At 40.4% G+C, this 19099-nt stretch overlaps 2 protein-coding genes across 4 annotated transcripts; both read right to left on the bottom strand.

Moving 5' to 3' along the window:
* Window positions 1-5185: 5185 nt before the first annotated feature.
* On the bottom strand, window positions 5186-11764 carry LOC107618303 (uncharacterized). Of its 3 annotated transcripts, none has more exons than XM_016320329.3 (5): window positions 11408-11764; window positions 11178-11266; window positions 10885-11062; window positions 5369-5475; window positions 5186-5277 (listed from the first exon to the last, which is right to left on the bottom strand). In XM_016320329.3, the coding sequence occupies exons 1-4, from the start codon at window positions 11603-11605 to the stop codon at window positions 5410-5412; spliced, it is 531 nt and encodes a 176-aa protein (XP_016175815.1). In that variant the 5' UTR covers window positions 11606-11764; the 3' UTR covers window positions 5186-5277; window positions 5369-5409. The 3 variants fall into 3 exon arrangements, with proteins under 3 accessions (XP_016175815.1, XP_016175816.1, XP_016175814.1); XM_016320330.3 differs by having other exon boundaries at window positions 5405-5475; XM_016320328.3 differs by having other exon boundaries at window positions 5186-5475.
* Window positions 11765-12576: 812 nt separating this feature from the next.
* LOC107618829 (Sphingomyelin synthetase family protein) lies at window positions 12577-15461 on the bottom strand. Its single transcript, XM_088499983.1, has 5 exons — window positions 15324-15461; window positions 14920-15237; window positions 14144-14538; window positions 13470-13663; window positions 12577-13332 (listed from the first exon to the last, which is right to left on the bottom strand). Exons 2-5 carry the CDS (start codon window positions 15225-15227, stop codon window positions 12928-12930), a joined length of 1302 nt encoding a protein of 433 aa, XP_088356109.1. The 5' UTR covers window positions 15228-15237; window positions 15324-15461; the 3' UTR covers window positions 12577-12927.
* Between the last annotated feature and the right edge of the window lie 3638 nt (window positions 15462-19099).

Raw genomic sequence — 19099 nt, 5'->3', positions numbered from 1 at the left:
CCTCTAGTACTTCAGTTGTCCTTGAGGTCGGTACGCACTTTAGCAATGGTGTTGATATTCCTCTTTTATAGAGGGTATTTTTCACCAAAGTGTAGTATTGTGCTTCCCTCCGAATTTTCTTGGCCTCTTTTTCCTCTTTGGGAAGGATGTCGAATTTTAGGTATTCGACCAAGGGATTCATCCATCTGAGGTTTAACCCGGTCACTTCAAGGACTTCCTGTTTGTCCTCTGTTTTCACCACAGAAGGTTCTTGGAGAGTTTCCTGGATCAAGCTTCTACTATTCCCCCCTGGTTTGGTACTTGCTAACTTGGAGAGGGCGTCTGCTCTGCTATTAAGATCCCGAGTTATGTGTCTGATCTCGGTTTCTGCAAAGTGCCCGAGATGCTCCAGAGTTTTTTCCAAGTATCTTTTCATATTCGAGTCTTTGGCCTGATACTCTCCATTTATTTGGGAGGTCACTACTTGGGAATCGCTGAATATTAGCACTTTGGTTGTGCTGACCTCTTCTACTAGCTTTAATCCTGCAATCAGAGCTTCATATTCTGCCTGATTGTTAGAAGCTGGAAATTTAAATTTGAGGGAAACATCTATCTGTTTTCCCCCTTCATTGGCTAGTATTATGCCTGCACCGCTTCCTGTCTTGTTTGAGGATCCATCTACGTATAGTTCCCATGTAGTTGGCTTTCCCTCTTGGTCTCCCGCGTACTCCGCTATGAAGTCGGTGAGGCATTGGGCTTTGATCGCTGTCTGAGTTTCATACTTCAAGTCGAACTCGGAGAGCTCTATCGCCCATTGAACCATTCTCCCTGCAACATCCGTCTTTTGGAGGATTTGCTTCATAGATTGGTTCGTTCAGACTCTTATTGTGTGGGCTTGGAAGTAGGGCCGTAACCTCCGTGAGGCTATTACTAAGGAGTAAGCAAACTTCTCTAGTTTGTGGTACCTTTGTTCGGGGCCCTGTAGAACTTTGCTGGTGAAGTACACTGGATACTGTCCGACCTCATCCTCTCGTATTAGGGCTGATGCGACAGCTTTGTCTGCTACAGACAAATATAGGACGAGTTCTTCCCCAACTAGAGGTCGGGTGAGGATTGGAGGTTGGTTCAAGAATTTTTTGAACTCTTGGAACACTTCTTCGCATTCTGGAGTCCATTCGAACTGGCATCCTTTTCTTAGCAGAGAGAACAGTGGAAGGGACCTTAATGCTGACCCTGCCAAGAACCTAGAAAGGGCTGCAAGTCGGCCATTCAGTTGTTGGACCTCTCTCAAGCAAGTTGGGCTTTCATTTCTAGGATGGCTTTGCACTTGTCGGGATTTGCTTCGATCCCTCTTTGGATTAGCATGAACCCTAGAAATTTTTCAGCCTCCACCGCGAAGGTGCATTTTGCGGGATTTAGCCTCATCCCATGCGCCTTTATGGTGTTGAAAACTTGTGCGAGGTCCGTAAAGAGGTCGGCCTCTTCCCGGGTTTTTACCAGCATGTCGTCTACGTAGACCTCCATTAAGTGCCCAAGGTGGGGAGCGAACACTTTGTTCATCAGCCTTTGGTACGTGGCCCCTACGTTTTTTAATCTGAAAGGCATGACCACGTAGCAATAATTTGCTCTAGGCGTGATGAATGATGTATTTTCCTGGTCTGGCTTGTACATCGGGATTTGGTTATATCCCGAGTAGGCATCCATAAACGACAAGTATTGATACCCTGAGCTGGAGTCCACTAGGGTATCAATGCTTGGGAGCGGATATGGGTCCTTGGGACATGCCTTATTCAGGTCGGTATAGTCAACGCACATCCTCCACTTGCCATTTTGTTTCTTAACTAGCACTACATTTGCTAGCCATGTTGGGTATTTAACTTCTCTGATGAAGCCGGCTTCTAGGATTGCTTGTACCTACTCTTCTACCGCTTGAGCTCGTTCTGGGCCGAGCTTACGCCTTCGCTGCTGTACAGGTCGAGACCCTGGGTGGACCGAGAGCCGGTGGGACATGAGCTCGGGGTCTATCCCTGGCATGTCGGAAGCTTTCCAGGCGAAGAGGTCGGAGTTTTCTTTTAGGAGCTTTGTCAACCTTTGTTTTAAGTTTTCTTCTAGGTTAGCTCCTATGTTGGTATTTTTCCCTTCCTCTTCGCCGACCTGTATTTCTTCAGTTTTTCCTCCTGGTTGTGGGCACAGCTCTTCTTTGGTTCTTGTGCCACCGAGCTCTATGGTGTGGACTTCCTTGCCTTTCCCTCTCAGATTGAGGCTTTCATTGTAGCATTTTCTCGCCAACTTCTGGTCTCTCCGTATCGTTGCTATCCCCGCAAATGTCAGAAATTTTATGCAAAGATGAGGGGTAGACACCACCGCTCCGAGTCGATTTAGGGTAGCTCTGCCAATCAAGGCATTATATGCTGATCCCACATCGATGACTATGAAGTCTATGCTCAGAGTTTTGGATTTTTCCCCCTTTCTGAAGGTCGTGTGGAGGGGTAGAAATCCCAGTGGTTTTATCGGCGTGTCGCCTAATCCACATAAAGTATCGGGGTAGGCTCTTAACTCCTTTTCATCCAACCCTAATTTGTCGAATGCGGGCTTGAAAATGATATCTGCCGAACTCCCTTGGTCTACTAGGGTTCTGTGGAGATGGGCATTGGCTAGGATCATGGTTATCACCACTGGATCATCATGTCCAGGGATTACTCCTTGCCCATCCTCCTTTGTGAATGAGATTGTGGGGAGGTCGGGTGATTCACTCCCGACCTGGTAAACTCGCTTGAGGTGTCTCTTGCGAGAGGACTTGGTGAGTCCCCCCCCCCAAATCCTCCCAAGATCATATGTATGTGTCTCTCGGGAGTTTGTGGCGGTGGGTCTCTTCTGTCGCCATCCTCTCGCTTTCTCTTCCCGTGATTGTCCGACCTTTCCATGAGATATCTATCAATCCGACCTTCTCTGGCCAGCTTTTCTATCACATTTTTAAGGTCATAGCAATTATTTATTGAATGACCATAGATCTTATGGTACTCACAGTAATCACCGCGGCTTCCTCCCTTTTTATTTTTAATGGGCCTGGGAGGCGGCAGCCTTTCAGTGTTGCAGATTTCTCTGTATACATCCACCATGGAAACTTTTAGAGGAGTATAAGAGTGATATTTTCTCGGTCTGTCGAGACCGAGTTCTTCTTTCTTCTTGGGCTCTCTCTTTTTCTCTTTTGTCGAGGGGACGTGCCCGGACCGCCAACTCGGCTCTCGTAGTTTGGCATTCTCCTCCTTGTTGATGTACTTCTCTGCTCTTTCTTGTACATCGCTCAAGGAGGTGGGGTGCCTTTTTGATATGGAATGTGAGAAGGGACCTTCTCTGAGCCCATTTACTAACCCCATGATGACTGCCTCGGAGGGCAGGTCTTGAATTTCCAAACATGCTTTATTGAACCTTTCCATATAGTCCCGCAAAGGTTCTCCGACCTCCTGCTTTATTCCTAGGAGGCTTGGTGCGTGTTTTACTTTATCCTTCTGGATGGAGAACCTCATCAAGAACTTTCTCGAGAGGTCCTCAAAGCTGGGGACCGATCTTGGTGGGAGGATGTCGAACCACTTCATCGCTGCTTTTGATAAGGTGGTCGGAAAAGCTTTGCAGCGAGTCGCATCAGAAGCATCAGCCAGATACATCCGACTTTTGAAATTGCTTAAATGATGCTTCGGATCTGTGGTTCCATCATAGAGGTTCATATCAGGGCTTTTGAAGTTTCTTGGAACTTTTGCCCTCATGATGCCTTCACTGAACGGATCTTCTCCTCCCAGGGGCGACTATTCTCGGTCGCCACGAGAGTTCCGACTTCTAAGGGAGGATTCTAGTTTTAAGAGTTTTTCTTCTAACTCTTTTCGTCGCTCTATCTCTTCCCTGAGATTTCGCTCTGCCTCCCGTTGTCATTCTAACTCCTGTTCCAATTGTTCCAAACGGCCTTGGTGGCCGTGGACCAATCCCATTAGCTTGGTTGCGTGGGGTGGCCCTTCCTTTCCTGACTCTCGTCCATTCGAGGAGTTCACCTTCGGATTTTTAAGCCCGTAGGTGCCTTCCCGATGTTGATCGCTGGCTTCCTGGTGGGGAGTTGGGTTCGCATCGTTGTTTCCGATATCCAGGTTTTCCTGTTCGGAATCAGACGCCGTGTGGCCATCTTCCGGTGATTCGTCCGCCATCACTGGTTGATCTCTCAGGTCCCCGGTAACGGCGCCAATGTTACGTTGGGTAACCGGAGATTATTGGGCTGGACTCGCTGGGTTAGCCCAATCGTCTGAGGAAGGAAGCCTTCGAGCGGGTTTGCGCCTTGGGGGCCTCCGTCCGACTTGTGAGTATGAACAAATGGGGGGTGGTACCTGCAAAGACACTCTGATGCCTAAGTCAGCAAGGGTGTGAGCAGGTCTAGAGAGTATTGGGACTCAGAGATACCTGAGGGGTGTCAGTGTACTTATAGTGGTGAACCAATAACCACCGTTGAAGTAGTTCCACCTTTTAAGGTGGATAACCGTCCCTTTATTTTAGGGGAGTTGGGATATGGCTCCTGGAAGTGGGTTGAGAGATTTTTGGGGCAGTTACTCATTGGAATGAGTGTTTATCTGCCAGCTAACTCTCGTCTCCGACTTCTTTTAGAGCAAGATGTGGCTAGTACCAACTTTTTTAGAGGAAGGTCGGTGTGGGGTGAGACTCAATCTTTTGGATTGGGTCTTTCGTTTGGATCTGGGCCTTAGTGTTGGGCAAGAATATGAACAATATGTATATACATCTTGTTTTTAATCTAAATGGAATAAATAATATTATATTAATTAATAAATATTTTTATAATAATATATTTTGATAAATAAAATATTTAATTTATTTATTTAAAAAATTTTCCAAATTTTTATTATTATAATAAACTATAATAATAAAATTTTATTATATTACTTTAATTTAATCTTCTTTTTTTTTTCATTTAAAAAAATAGCCTTCAATAATCCTCAACAATTGACACATAAAAACAGTATATTATGTTGATTTTTTGGGTAAGCACAATAGAATCTCCCATTTAATTTAAAAGATACCGCTATTGAGTGAACAGAACCGAAAAGAAGAGGAGGAAAGGAGGAGGAGGAGGAGGAGGAGAGGGGGGGAGGGGGGTTGTCAAGTTCCTTAGCAATTTGAGATACAAAACTATCAATGAACGAAAAAAAAGTGACATAATAGTTTAGTCTTCCAATATATTCACCTATTCACCTATGACATCCAACATTCCAACAGAAAGTATTCTTTGCGGTTTCATTACACCTGAAAATGTTAAAAGTAATACGAAATTTTAGAGGAAAAGGATAATGCAGAGAAGCAATTTCCAGAAAGTGCAGCTTTAATTAAACTATACAATTAAAAGTGATAGGGTGAACAACAAAAGACTTGCTAGGTTTATTGCTTGACTTTGAGACCAGTTTCTACGCGTTCAATGAGCTGATCTGCAGTCATTGCTCCCTCCTGCAAATCATACCACAAGAGAAGATATAAAATCAAGCAAACTAACCAGCCATATAATAATAATAAAAAAGATTATGCAAACTATAAATAAACAAAATATACGATGTAGCTTCAACATGAGAACTCTTTTGTGTTCCAAAAATTGGTGGGCACAAGGGAAACTTTCAAATAAATATATTCAGCAAGCGAAGCTCTCTTAACATTTAAAATAATGGTATGACTTCATATATTTATAGTTATATATACAAAATGAGTGTGAAGATAACAAGTGACAATCTACTAGAACATCAAACATAATGCTACCATTTTACACTATCAACCACGGACTAAGGTCTTAAACATTTTTTAACAGATGCACCTATTAGGTTCTTAACCATGTAATCAAAGCATGTTTTCATTATGTTAAAGTCAACAAGAACAAGCCTTAGAGATAAGGAATGTGAATGAATGTGCAAACATCCAGTCCTAATTTCGAACTAGACACAAGTCCACTATATCCAACAATACAGAGTTGAAGTAGTATTACAATGTATTATTAACCTTTTTACTAACTTCGCCTATGCTACACCTGTTGTACATAGTCGGTCCCAAGTCTGGATAAAGGAAGGTTATGTCGTTCGACAACCAACATAAAAGCTTAGTCGAATCTTCATGACATGGATCAAAAACATTATTGCGCTAAAACTAGGTCGTTGGCTGGAAGCAACGCGCTATATGGCTCACGTACAGTGTCAAATGAGTAAGAAATGCTGCATCGATACTCAGGTGTAGTGTTAAATGAGTAAGGATTCCCGCGTTTTCGTGAACGGACGAGGGTAAATAAATTAGTTCACAAAAAAAAAAGTTAAAAGTAAAGGTCAGAACAAAAGATTGAAATTTGGGACATGAAACATAGGCACTCTATCAGGAAAATTCATGGAGGTGGTAGACACCATAAGAAGAAGGAAGATTAATATCATATGCCTACAAGAAACAAAATGGGTCAGCACGAAGGCTAGTGGAAGAAGGATGTAGTGGATGTCAAGAGGGTGGGAGATCGGATCATCTCTATCAAACTTGTGGTAGAAGGAGATACTTTTCTTGTGATTAGCGCCTATGCACCGCAAGTGGGTTCGGACGAACAACACAAGATAAGGTTTTAGGAGGATCTAAAGAGTTTGGTTCAAGACATACTTTCAGGAGATAAGATTTTCTTAGTAGGAGATTTAAATGGTCATGTTGGGAGAGAAGTGACTGGGTATGAGAGTATTTACGGAGGCCATGGTTTCGAGGTGGTCAATGCCGAGGATAAAACTATTTTAGACTTTTCCTCAACTTTTGATCTTCTCATCGCAAATACATGTTTTAAAAAGAGAGACGAACATCTTATAACCTATAAGAGTGGCATTATAAGCTCTCAAATCGACTTCTTCTTGTTGAGGAGAGTCGACCGGAAATTTTGCATTAATTATAAAATTATCCCAAGAGAGAGTTTGACAACACAACATAGGGTACTCGTCATGGATTTTCACGTTGAGCAAAAGTTAAGGAAAAGACATCATACGAAGAACCCAAGGACGAGGTAGTGGCGGATGAAAGGTGAGGAACAAAGAAGCTTTCTAAGACGGGTAGGAGAAGAGGCAAAGTGGGATAGGAATGGAAGCGCGGAAGAGATGTGGAAGGAGATGGCAGAAGTTATTAGAACAGCAAAAGAAAACTTTGATGAATCTAAAAGAATATGACTAAGAGACAAGGAGTCCTGGTGGTAGAATGCGAGTGTACAAGAAAAGATAAAGATAAAAAGGGAGTGCTTTAAAGAGTGGCATTTATGCCGCAACGCAGATAACTAGAAAAAATATAAAGCGGCTAAGAAAGAGACAAAAGTGGTTGTAAGTGAAGCAAGAACAAGAGCATATGAGAGTCTCTACTAGTCTTTGGACCGAAAGAAGGAGAAAAAGATATATATATAGAATCGCAAAGAGCCGTGAAAGAAGAGCGAGAGATTTGGATCATGTTAAGTGCATAAAGGATAAGGATGGAGATGTGTTGGCTCAAGAGGAGAATATTAATAAAAGGTAGAAGAACTACTTCTACGAGTTATTTAATGAGAGATAGAAGATTCTTCCGAGCCTTGGTCGGTTATGCATAAGAGAAGAAGATCAAAACTTTGACTACTATCGAAAGATTCGAGACTTCGAGGTAAAAGAGACTCTAAAACAGATGAAAAATGGCAGGACAGTAGGACATGATAATATCCCGATTGAGGTTTGGAAGGACCTTGGAGAAAAAGGCATCAACTGGTTAACTAAGCTTTTTAATGAGATTTTAAGGTCAAAGAAGATTCCTGATGAGTGGAGAAAGAGCATCTTGATACCTATCAACAAGAATAAGGGGGATATACAAAGTTGCGAAAACTATAGAGGGATCAAACTCATGAGTCATACCATGAAATTATGGGAAAGGGTGATAGAACGAAGGTTGAAAAAAGAGACACAAGTAACAGAGAACCAATTTGAATTTATGTCAGGAAGATCTATTACTGAAGCGATATACCTATTAAGAAGGATGATGAAGGGGTATCGTAGTAATAAAAGGGATCTACATATAGTGTTTATTGATTTAGAAAAAACATATGATAGGGTGCCAAGGGAGGTCTTATGGAAGTTTTTAGAAAAGAGGAGGGTAATGATCGCATATATTCGTGCAATTAAAGACATGTATGATTGTGCCACAACTAGTGTGATGACTCAAGGTGGTGTGACAGAGAAATTTCTTATTGGTATAAGATTTCACATTAGTCTTGGAAGTACTCATAAAGCACATCCAAGAGCCTGTGCCATGGTGCATACTTTTTGCCGATGATATCGTCCTTATAGGAGAGTCAAGGGAAGACCTAAATAAGAAGTTGGACTTATGGAGAGAAGGTCTAAAAGTGTATGGTCTACGCATAAATCGTAGCAAGACGAAATTTGTGGAATGTAAGTTCAGTCTGAGAAGGGAAAACCCTAATACAGAGGTGGAGATTGGAGAAAACATCCTACAAAAAATTAAAAATTTTAAGTATCTTGAGTGCCTCATATAGAATAATGGAGAGATTGAACATGATGTAAATCATAAGATTCAAGCAGGTTGGTAAAAATGGCGGAATGCATCTGATTTTATATGCGACAAAAAGTGCCTTTAAAACTGAAAGGTAAATTCTATCGCACCGCTATAAGACCAGCTATGCTTTATGGTACGGAGTATTGAGTGGCTAAAGGGGAACACAAACATAAGCTGAGTGTGGCAGAGATGAAGATGTTGAGATGGATGAGTGGTCATACGCGATTGGATAAAATAAGGAACGAAGATATAAGGGAGAGAGTTGGAGTAGCACCCATTGTGAGAAAGATAGTTGAATCGCGTCTTAGGTGGTTTGGACATGTGAGAAGAAGACCGATAGAACACCCAGTTAAGAGGGTGGATGAGAAGGAAGATGAAGAAGGGGCGAAAGGCAAAGGAAGATCTAAGAAGACCAACCATGAGGTGGTCAAATGAAATCTACATGTAAACGGTCTCTCTGTAGACATGATATATGACAGAGCACAATGGCGTCGTTTAATTCATGTAGCCGACCCCACCTAGTGGGATAAGGCTTTATTGTTGTTGTAATGTAGATAATTGGAGAAAATATAAAGTGGCTAAGAAATTTTAACAAAAGCATATGAGGATCTCTACTAGTCTTTAGGCACGAAGGAAAGAGAAAAATGTATATATAAAATCGCAAAGAGCTGTGAAAAAAGAATAAGAGACTTGAATCAAATTAAGTACATAAAGGATAAAGACGAAAAAATTGACTCAAGATGAGAAGATCAATGAAAGTTGGAAGAACTGCTTCTACGAGTTATTTAATGAACGACAGAAAACTCTTTCGAGCCTTGATCGGTTATGTCCAAGGGAAGAAGATCAAAATATCGACTATTATCTAAGGATTTGAAACTTCGAGGTAAAAGAAGCTCTAAAACGGATGAAAAATGGTAGGACAGTAGGACCCAATAATATTCCGATTGAAGTTTAGAAGGGTCTTGGAGAAAAAGACATCAGTTAATTAACCAAACTTTTTAATGAAATTTTAAGGTTAAAGAAGATGTCAGATGAGTGGAGAAAGAACACATTGATACTTATTTATAAAAATAAGGGAAATATACAAAGTTGCGAAAATTATAGAGAGATCAAATTCATGAGTCATACCATGAAGTTATGGAAAAAAGTGATAGAACGGAGGTTGAGATAAGAGACACAAGTAACAGAGAATCAATTTGGTTTTATGCCAGTCAGATCTACCATTGAAGCTACATATGGTGTTTATTGATGGAGAGGTATTGTAATAATAAAAAAGATCTACATGTGATGTTTATTGATGGAGATGTATCGTAGTAATAAAAAGGATCTACATATGGTGTTTATTGATTTGGAAAAAGCGTATGATAGAATGTCAAGGGAGATCTTATGGAAGATTTTGGAAAGGAATAGAATAAAGATCACATATATTCGTGCAATTAAAAATATGTATGATGGAACTATAACTTGTGTGAAAACTTAAAAGTACTCACAAAGGATATCTAAAAGTCTGTGTCATGGTGCATGCTTTTTGCCGATGATATTATCCTTATGGGAGAGTCAAGAGAAGACTTAAATAAGAAGTTGGATTTACAGAGAGAAACTCTAAAAGTGTATGGTCAGCTGTAGCAAAACAGAATATATGGAATGTAAGTTCGGCCATCTAAGAGAAAACCTTAATACAGAAGTGAAGATTGGAAAAAACATTCTACGATAAGGTAAAAGTTTTAAGTATCTTAGGAGCACATATAAGATAATAGAAAGATTGAACAAGATGTAAATCATAGGATTAGAGCAGGTTGGTCAAAATGACGAAGTGTGTCTGATTTTATATGCGATAAAAATGTGCTTTTAAAACTTAAAAATAAATTCTATTGTACTGCTATCAGACCGACTATGTTTTATAGTACAGAGGGTTGGACGGTCAAAAGAGAGTACGAACATAAATTGTGACAGAGATAAAAATATTGAAATGAATGAGTGGTCATACGCAATTGGATAGAATAAGAAACGAAGATATCAGAGAGAGCTAGAGTAGCATCTACTATAAAAAAGATGGTATAATCACATCTCAGATTGTTTGGACTTGTGAGGAGAAAACTGACAAAACACTCAATCAAAAGAGTGAATGAGATGAAAAATGGATAAAGAGTAAAAGATAGATAAAGACTTAATTTATGTAGTCAATCTTACTTAGTGAGACAAGACTTTGTTATTGTATTAATCTCTTTACTAAACTGATTTATAAATGTAACTTCAAAATTCCACCAAAACTAAACAAAGCAAGAAAAGCCCTCGTCTAAGAACATTCCAAAGCAAAAAGCAACTCACAAATCGGTCGAAGGGCTCTCCATCCTTGAAGATGATGAAGGTTGGCAGGGCCTCAATCCTGTATTTGTCGGCTATGGCGGTGTACTTCTCAGTATCAATCTTGACTACCTGTATCTTGTCCTTAAGGCGCGTGCTGACTTCATCAAGAATGGGAACCATGAATTGACAAGGACCGCACCTAGTATAATAAAACCACGCCTTAACTCAAGTCACTAACTAAATTCAGTTTTGATTATGCAAAGATTAAGAGTTAACACACAGTACATGAGTACAGAGCTTAACTAATTACATACCAGGTAGCATAGAAGTCAACCAAAACAGGCTTCTCAGCATTAGCTAGCAACTCGTCAAATGAAGAAAATGTTTGTTTCTTTGCTTCAACCTAAACAAATTTAAAGAAATACATTTGAAATTCTAAAATCGCAAATTGACCAAACAATTCAGGAATCGGTGTAATGGACTAGTAAATAATCGGCACAGAAGACGAAACTTGAGAAGAATTAGGTTTTGTTTTTATTGTTACCAGAGGAAGGATTCGACGGCGGCGGGAGGGAGAGGAAGCAGTTCCGATTCGAAGAAAGCGAGAGCGACGGGGGAATTGAAGCGAGGATAGCTTTGCGGAAGCAGAGGAAAAGGAAGAAGAAGCAGGTGCGAAACGCGTGGAGGCTTCGGAGGAGTTGAGAGAAGCGATTGTGGAAGACGCGGAAACGGAAAGTGCCATTGGAACTTGCGAGAGAATTTGGGAGGGATTCTTTGGTTTAGGATAGCGAAATAAAACAAAACAAGTGAGTATTGTTTATTGAGTAAAGCAAAATAATATATGTGTTTGTTGCTTGCACTTGCACTCTACTCTTTCAACTATTTCTTGTGTTTCAAGTTTGAACACGTTAATGGTCCATGGATTAATAACCTTCAAAAACAAAAGCGATGCTACATGTGCAACAATTCATTGCATGTACTATTTCCCCACTTCTCCATCTGCTATATTCAACTTCATTATCAGTACAAGAGTAGGTTTCCATGAGCTTGTTTAGAAACATTTAACATGAAAAAAGAATTTTATTTCTTTTAAGAAAAGAATTCATTTCTATTTGAAATTTAATTTCATGATTTAGAATAACTATAATATATTAATGGAATAGAATTCAATTTTAAAAAAGTGTGAGAGTTAATTTAGAAATAAGATCTTTTTTGTCCGATTTACAAATGAAGAAAAAATGGAAATTAGAATTCTCAAAGGAATTCAAATTATTCATTTTTAGTTGTTCATATTAATATTCATTTTCTTTTTCTTGCATCAATATAATTTAACGATATGAGCAAACTTTATTTATTTCTTATCAAAAAATTCTATTAAATATACATGTCTTTTTTTTTTTTTTACCAAAGATATGGAGACTCGAACCCGCAACCTCTTAATTAAATATGGAAAGACTATGTCATTTGAGCTATTGCTTCTTGGCTATTGAATATACATGTCTTGTTAGGAGAACAATTTAACAAAAAATTGAATATTACATGTTGATTAATGATTAGCTCATTTTTATCACAATGCAATAACCTGATTATTATTATTATTGTATCTATCAGAGCAATTTAAGGTCACTCCAACTATTCAATCACAATTTTGAAGCTACATGCACACTTTGGCATACATATTATTTCGAAGGAAGGAGGAAAGAAAGCACTTCCTTGCAGAAAAAAACTTTGCCACCATCTAAAACAAAATACAGAGTGATGAATCCCACTGAATTGGGATAAGTTCGGTCATCCTGATCTATATTCATACAGAAGAACTTACAATAGTGATACAAGAAGATGAGAATTGGCCGTGGTGAAAATGTTAGGAACCCAACACTCATCAGCACAAGAAGCCCTCATTGACTCACTGTCAACCTCATGACGATTAACGTACATAAGTGCAGTTAAATGGCTCAAAAACTGCCGCAGACAAAAAGAACATGGTACATAAAAAAATGCTTACAAATTTGAAACAAAACGGGACACTATAAATAATAAATTGTTTAGGTCGTGGTAAGAGGATCACCCATCGCTTGTCAATGTGAAAGCCAGAAGGACAACGGCAAGTGCAAAGCCAATGACGGCAAAAGGAAACCACCGTCCATATTTATTTGCCCTACCCTTGCTAAAAGTGCTCTCTTCATCGCTCGACTCGAGCTGTTTGAGAAGCTCCCTCACTTTATCCATGTTTGAGTCCTTTGAAGCTTGGATTAGTCTACCTTCAATCTTCTTAAGCTTGGCCAGCCTCCTGTCGCTGTATGTAACTGTATTTGACCAGAGAAAACCTGTCATCTTCCACAGGAGGATCCCTACATAGATGGCTACAACACAGTCCACACTGTAATGATGCCGTTCTCGTACTTCTCTTTGGGCACTATGCGCTACAAGAAGCCATACAAGAGCTGAACTGTACCCTCCATATGCTTCCTGCAACCATTTTTTAAAATAGAAAAGTCAAGAATTAAGCTCGTGATTCAAAATTAAAAAAAAAAAAACACACACACACACACAGACACACACAAATGATAAGACAATGCAATCTTGCAAGGAACTTCAGAACTTACAGTCCAAGCCATGGCTGTCAGTACGGCTACAAGCATGTGGCCACTGTATATGAGGTCATTGCAGCCACCTTCAGCTTTCTTTAAAAGACTGTACCATGTTGGTCCTTCAGAGGCAGTGGGTCGTAGGAAATCAATCAGGAAGCTCATTGCACCCCAATTTGGCCGGTATTCATCAACTGGTTTTCCAATGTCAACTATGAAAGGAAAGAATGTTGATTAGCACTTTAGCATAACCTTCTTGCTCAAGCAAAAATATCTGCGAAGGTGGACTAGTTCATACAGATGTAGGGGAAGAGATACATGATAAATGTGAAAGCTTTAGATCCAACTTATTAAAAGCTTCCAATACCATATATAAGGACCGAAAACAAAATAATAGAAACTAAAATTCCTACAATTCCAGTGAAGGTCAGGAACTCAATACATATCAAATAAAACCACAACAGACCATCCTGAAGTGGCTGCAATCGATGACAATGTCCAGAACCTAGTATGTTTCAGTTTCAATTCTAAGATACTCCTTTTGGGCAGAAAAAAATTATGAAGGAAGATAAAATTGAAGAGGATATACTAATGAGCACTAAGATTTAAGAGACCTATAAGTTTGTTAATATTTACAGGCCACAATATAAGCAATGATTAGAACTCAGTTATAGTACACACTACACACATACCATAAGCTTCATCTAGCCTTATCACCTGGCGGATAGCGATATGATCTGACTGATAGGGAATATAATATTTCTGAAGCCAGGGATGGGGATGAGCTGGAACTCTGAACCGACCATCAGCACACCAGGGACGCGGTGATGGGAAAATTGTAGATGCAAAACTGATGGCACGAAGAAGACGGCCAATTGCCATGGTAAACATGTATCTAGCACCTAGTCCAAAGCCTGGGGCCTTTACAGAGTCACATAGAACAGAGAAAGCCAACATTATAAACAACATCAAGTAATGGTGCAATCCAATAATAGGAGCTCTTAGTAACGCAACAATTGCACTAGGGAGTTTCTCATTCAATGCCAGGAGAATCCATTGACCAGAATCTGGAAGAGGAGGTTGATTGCTGTCAAAACAAAATAAGTACATAAGTTTTGATCTTTCTAATAGAAATACACCAGCAGGTTAAAGAAATTGTTCGTGCAAATTATAACAAAATCATACAGTAGCAAGCTAAAATTCTCTTCACTGAAGAATCTCGGACTAGTCAAGATCACTAGCATTGACCATTTTAGTTTCAAAATCACAAACCAATAATAGGTTATCCAATCTTCAGTAGTTCTCCTTCTCCATGAACATTAAGGAAATCTAGTTCGTTGACTTCATTCAACAACGCTAGATTCGCATTAAAGAATCAACAATTACAACGAGATCGATTAAAGAAACAACAGATCCATTCACGGAAAGCGAGGGAAAATAAATGTAGTTAACTGTAACAGTTCGATACCGGTGCCACTGGAGGCCGAGGACGGCGGTGACGGAGCGAACCGAAATTGCCTCGTAGAGTAAAGCGGCAAGCATGAACACTATTGACGCGACGAACGGAATCAACGAGCGAAACTCCTCGGACCAATGGCGGTAGTAGGGGACGCGAGCGAGGGCGGCGAGGGCGAGAAAGATCCAGAGCACGGGCATAAGGCGTGAGTGCCACGCCGGGGAGACATGGCGGAGGTAGTCGATGGCTATGTAGGAAATGGCTGCGACGCCTAAGCCGGCGTTTTTGGTGGTAGGCCGCGGCGGCGCCGGCCACCTCATGATGGATGAGCTGAAGACACAGAGAATCCGATAAATCAAGGAGTGTGAAGGAGTGAAAGGTAATTACAGTTACAGGTGGAAAAGACAGATACTTACGAGATGAGTTAACGAATTTCCAGACAAATTCTGCTCTGGGATATTTTACAAGGTTTTTTAAGCCCATATATCAAAACATGGCTTTTGTTTTTTCTTTAAAAAAAAAAAGAATTATTAATGATGTTGTTGACTTTTTTACATAGAGCTGTTACGAGTTACTTCAGAGTTGTGTTATGTCATTCTTCATGTATTAAAGTTGTGATACACTTGGTTGTAATGGAATCCATTGAAGCACCAAGAAATTGGTAGCTGCGAAAGACATGGATTTGAGTCCTCCCTAAGCATGCTGGACTGACTTATGACGAATTCATTTAGATTTTTTATTTCATAAAAAAAAAAAAAAAAAAAAAACAAGATTCATTAACACCCTTTTGGATAAGAAAATTAGCCACGGGAGAATCTTAGCTCAATAAAAATTTGAGTAAGTCCTCAAATTTATTCTAAAAAGATTACTCATTTTTTAAAATAGTTTTCAAAAGATTTTTTAATTAAATTCATCTTTCAAAGATTTTAAGTTAATCACGTTAGTTTTTCTATTATTTTCTTTATTAACGACGCCAAAATTTTTAATGTAGCACATAAAAGTCTTAATTGACTATTAGCATGATAAATTTATGAAACTAGATCAAATCAAAACCTAATTGAGATGAGAACTTAAAACATTAGTATTCCGTCCTTGGTGAGCCGAGGTTTATGATGTCGGTGATAGCTGCTTAACTTCTGGATAGAGGTATACGTCGTCCAGAGAGGCAGCGCCGTAAGTGAACCTCGGCACAGTGAAACACGGCGGCGGGAGCACCTGCAAAAAGCACTTCGACACTCAAGTAAGAATATGAGAAAATGAGGATAATAAATCAGAGTGAGGTCTGTGACCTGTCTATATGAGTTGCTTGACTTGTTTTTATAGACGAGTGGGGGGTTATCCCTCTTGTGTTTGTTCCGATATTCGTGGTGAGTGCCGTTGTGAGTAACGGGCTAAAGATGATATTTGGCTTGTGCGTAATTGTGATCAAGTTCCGTGTGGGGTTTGCCAAGAGTTCCGAGATATTTGGTTGGTTATGGTGAATGGATAGTTGCTGAGCTTTTAGCGGATAAATACAAGTATAAAGATTTACCGACTTCTGGTCTTTGTAACACCGGTGGTGATGATAAGATGGCTTTGAGCTCAATGAATGCTGTCTCGCACTCTCCTGTCCACTCGAATTTTTTATTCTTTGATATCGTCTGGAAGAAGTGGTATGATCGGCTTTATACTGCCGGCAAGAACCGTGACAGAGCAGCTACTCTTCCTGCTAATTGTTGGACCTCTTTCATTGTTTTAGGACTCGCCATGTTAAGTATTGCGTCACATTTTTCAGGGTTTGCTCTGATTTCTCGTGAGATCAGCATGAATCCGAGGAACTTGCCTCCTTGTACCCCGAAGGCGCATTTCTCCGGGTTGAGTCTCATTTTGTATGCTCGGATCTGTTCGAATATCTCCCTGAGGTCTTCACAGTGTGATCTTCCTTGGGTGGTCTTGGCGACCATATCGTCCACGTAGATTTCCATATTCCGACCTATCTGATGACGGAATACTTTGTCCATTAGTCGTTGGTACGTTGCACCTGCATTCTTTAGACCAATGGCATTACTCTATAACAAAAATTTCCATGTTCAGTTATAAATGCTGTTTTGCTTTGGTCTTCTGATTGCATGAGGATCTGGTTGTAGTCAGAATATGCATCCATGAAGCTTAAGCTCTTGAAACCTGATGCACTATCTACAAGCTTATCAATGCATGGTAAGGGATAGGCATCTTTAGGACATACTTTGTTCATATCTGTAAAGTCGACGCACATGCACCATTTACCTGAATTTTTCCTTACCATTACCACATTTGACAGCCATGTGGTGAAGCGAATCTCTTTGATGAAGTTGACACTGAGGAGTTTTCTGGTTTCTTCTAGAGCTGCCTTTGACTTTTCTGCTCCGAGATTCCTCTTCTTTTGAGCTATAGGTCGGATCGTCCTGTCAGTGGCGAGCTTGTGGCAAATGACGTTAGGGTCTATACCGGGCATGTCTGCCAGGGTCCAGGCGAACAAGTCGGTGTTGGCTTGTAACACTTTTATGAGTTCCGATCTTTCTTGTCCTTGGAGAGCTTGGCCGATGTATGTGACCTACTCTGGTTTTGACGTCAGTGGAACTTTCTGGAGCTCGTCTGCAGGTTGAGGTCTTTCTTGAGTGTCCCCTCTGGGGTCAAGCTCTGCTAGGGACAGTACCTCGTTTGTGCTGTGAATTGCTTTGACCTCTTGTTAAAATTCCTATCCTGCAGCCGACCTCTTTAGACTTGCATTGTAGCATTGCCGAGCTTGTTGGCGGTCTGAATGGAGTGTAACTATCTTGCTGTCCTATGCCTGAAATTTAACACATAGATGAAAAGTGGATACTACTGCCCTGAACATGTTCAGAGCAGGTCTTCCGAGAATAATATTGTAAGGACTGGGGCAATCAACTATCTGATATTGTATATCAATGTTTGTGATAATGAGTCCTCTCCTATCATCGTCTTTAGCCATATGTAACCCTTGATCGAGACCCTTTCTCCAGAGAATCCTACTAGTTCTCCAGATGAGAGTTGCATGAGTTTTTCAGATAATTTCATTTTTAGAAAAGTAGAGTAAAAAAGGACATCTGCACTACTACCTGGGTCCAAAAGGACTTTCCTTACCAATAGCTCGCCTGTTTGGATAGAGATTACCACCGGATCGTCTAAGTTTGGAGCAGCCGAGCATATATCTGCCAGACTGAAAGTGATTTTGAGAACGGGTGCATCTTTGTTGCTTTGTGGTGCTGTTCCTTCGATTGCCAGCATTGCGTGGTAACTATTTTCGCGCCGAGGTTGTTTCGCCTCCCCCGGCGAATCCTCCGGATATGCAATTTATGATTCCTTTTGGTGGAGTGTTGTTTGGCCATTTATTGTCTTCCTTGTTTCCCGAAGTTTGTTGGCGTTCTTCTCGGTTCCTGTCGTTTTCTTTATGTTTTCTTCCTTCGATGTATTTATCCAGGAGGCCCTGCCGAGCTAATTTCTCTAACAGGTCTTTTGTTATGACGCACTCGTCAGTTGTATGTCCGTACTTTTGATGAAAGACACAGTGTTTGCTTTTGTCCACAAATTGTGTATCCTGGTAGCTCCCTGCTCTTGTTGGAGGTTTTATGATTTTAGCGTTGAGTATCTCTTTAATTATCTTTTCTCTCTTGGTGTTGAATATAGTGTAATTGTCAAATTTTGGGAAGCTTGAATGGCTTCATGGAGTCTTTGTTATTCGCCAATCTTGTGGTTCTGTCTTCCTCCCTCCTAGGTTGTTTTTTTTTTCGTTCTTTCGGCTTCACGGAGCTCCTCGATTTCCATCTGTCCGGCCGCCCTTTCCCGGAATTCCTCTAATGTCTTCGGCTTAGTGACCGCGATTGTTTCCCTGAACTTTCCAGGTCAAAGGCTAGCCCAGATCTGGTATCTCCATGGTTGCTTCTGCAAATCTGGTCATGCAGTCTTTCAAGCTTTCTTGTGGACCTTGGCGGATGGTGCCGAGGTAGTCTGATCCGTGCACGTAAATCCGCGCTGCCGCGAAGTAGTCGATAAAGGACTTCGCCAGCTCTTTGAATGAAGAGATTGATCCTGCAGGTAATTTTGAAAACTAAAATAATGCAGCGCCGTCAAGGTAAGTGGGAAAAGCTCTGCAAAGCACAGGCTCATTGTTAGGGCTGTTAAAAAATATCATGGACTGAAATTTCTTAATATG

Source organism: Arachis ipaensis, chromosome B9 (assembly GCF_059453495.1).
Source record: "Arachis ipaensis isolate K30076 ecotype BB chromosome B9, ASM5945349v1, whole genome shotgun sequence".
Classification (NCBI taxonomy): Eukaryota; Viridiplantae; Streptophyta; class Magnoliopsida; order Fabales; family Fabaceae; genus Arachis; species Arachis ipaensis.
Note: the sequence above shows the minus strand (reverse complement) of the source record. Positions and strands in the feature narration are given on the sequence as shown.

What these genes read in the sequence shown, in the direction of transcription:
- LOC107618303 (XM_016320328.3), bottom strand. Translation starts at nt 11,605, where the DNA reads ATGGCACTTTCCGTTTCCGCGTCTTCCACAATCGCTTCTCTCAACTCC. An exon ending in GCCGTCGAATCCTTCCTCTG is followed by an intron (nt 11,267 to 11,407) that starts GTAACAATAAAA and finishes AAATTTGTTTAG; the next exon opens with GTTGAAGCAAAGAAACAAAC. An exon ending in GAGAGCCCTTCGACCGATTT is followed by an intron (nt 5,476 to 10,884) that starts GTGAGTTGCTTT and finishes TATGATTTGCAG; the next exon opens with GAGGGAGCAATGACTGCAGA.
- LOC107618829 (XM_088499983.1), bottom strand. Translation starts at nt 15,227, where the DNA reads ATGAGGTGGCCGGCGCCGCCGCGGCCTACCACCAAAAACGCCGGCTTA. An exon ending in CTCGGCCTCCAGTGGCACCG is followed by an intron (nt 14,539 to 14,919) that starts GTATCGAACTGT and finishes TTGTTTTGACAG; the next exon opens with CAATCAACCTCCTCTTCCAG. An exon ending in AAGGCTAGATGAAGCTTATG is followed by an intron (nt 13,664 to 14,143) that starts GTATGTGTGTAG and finishes TTCCTTTCATAG; the next exon opens with TTGACATTGGAAAACCAGTT.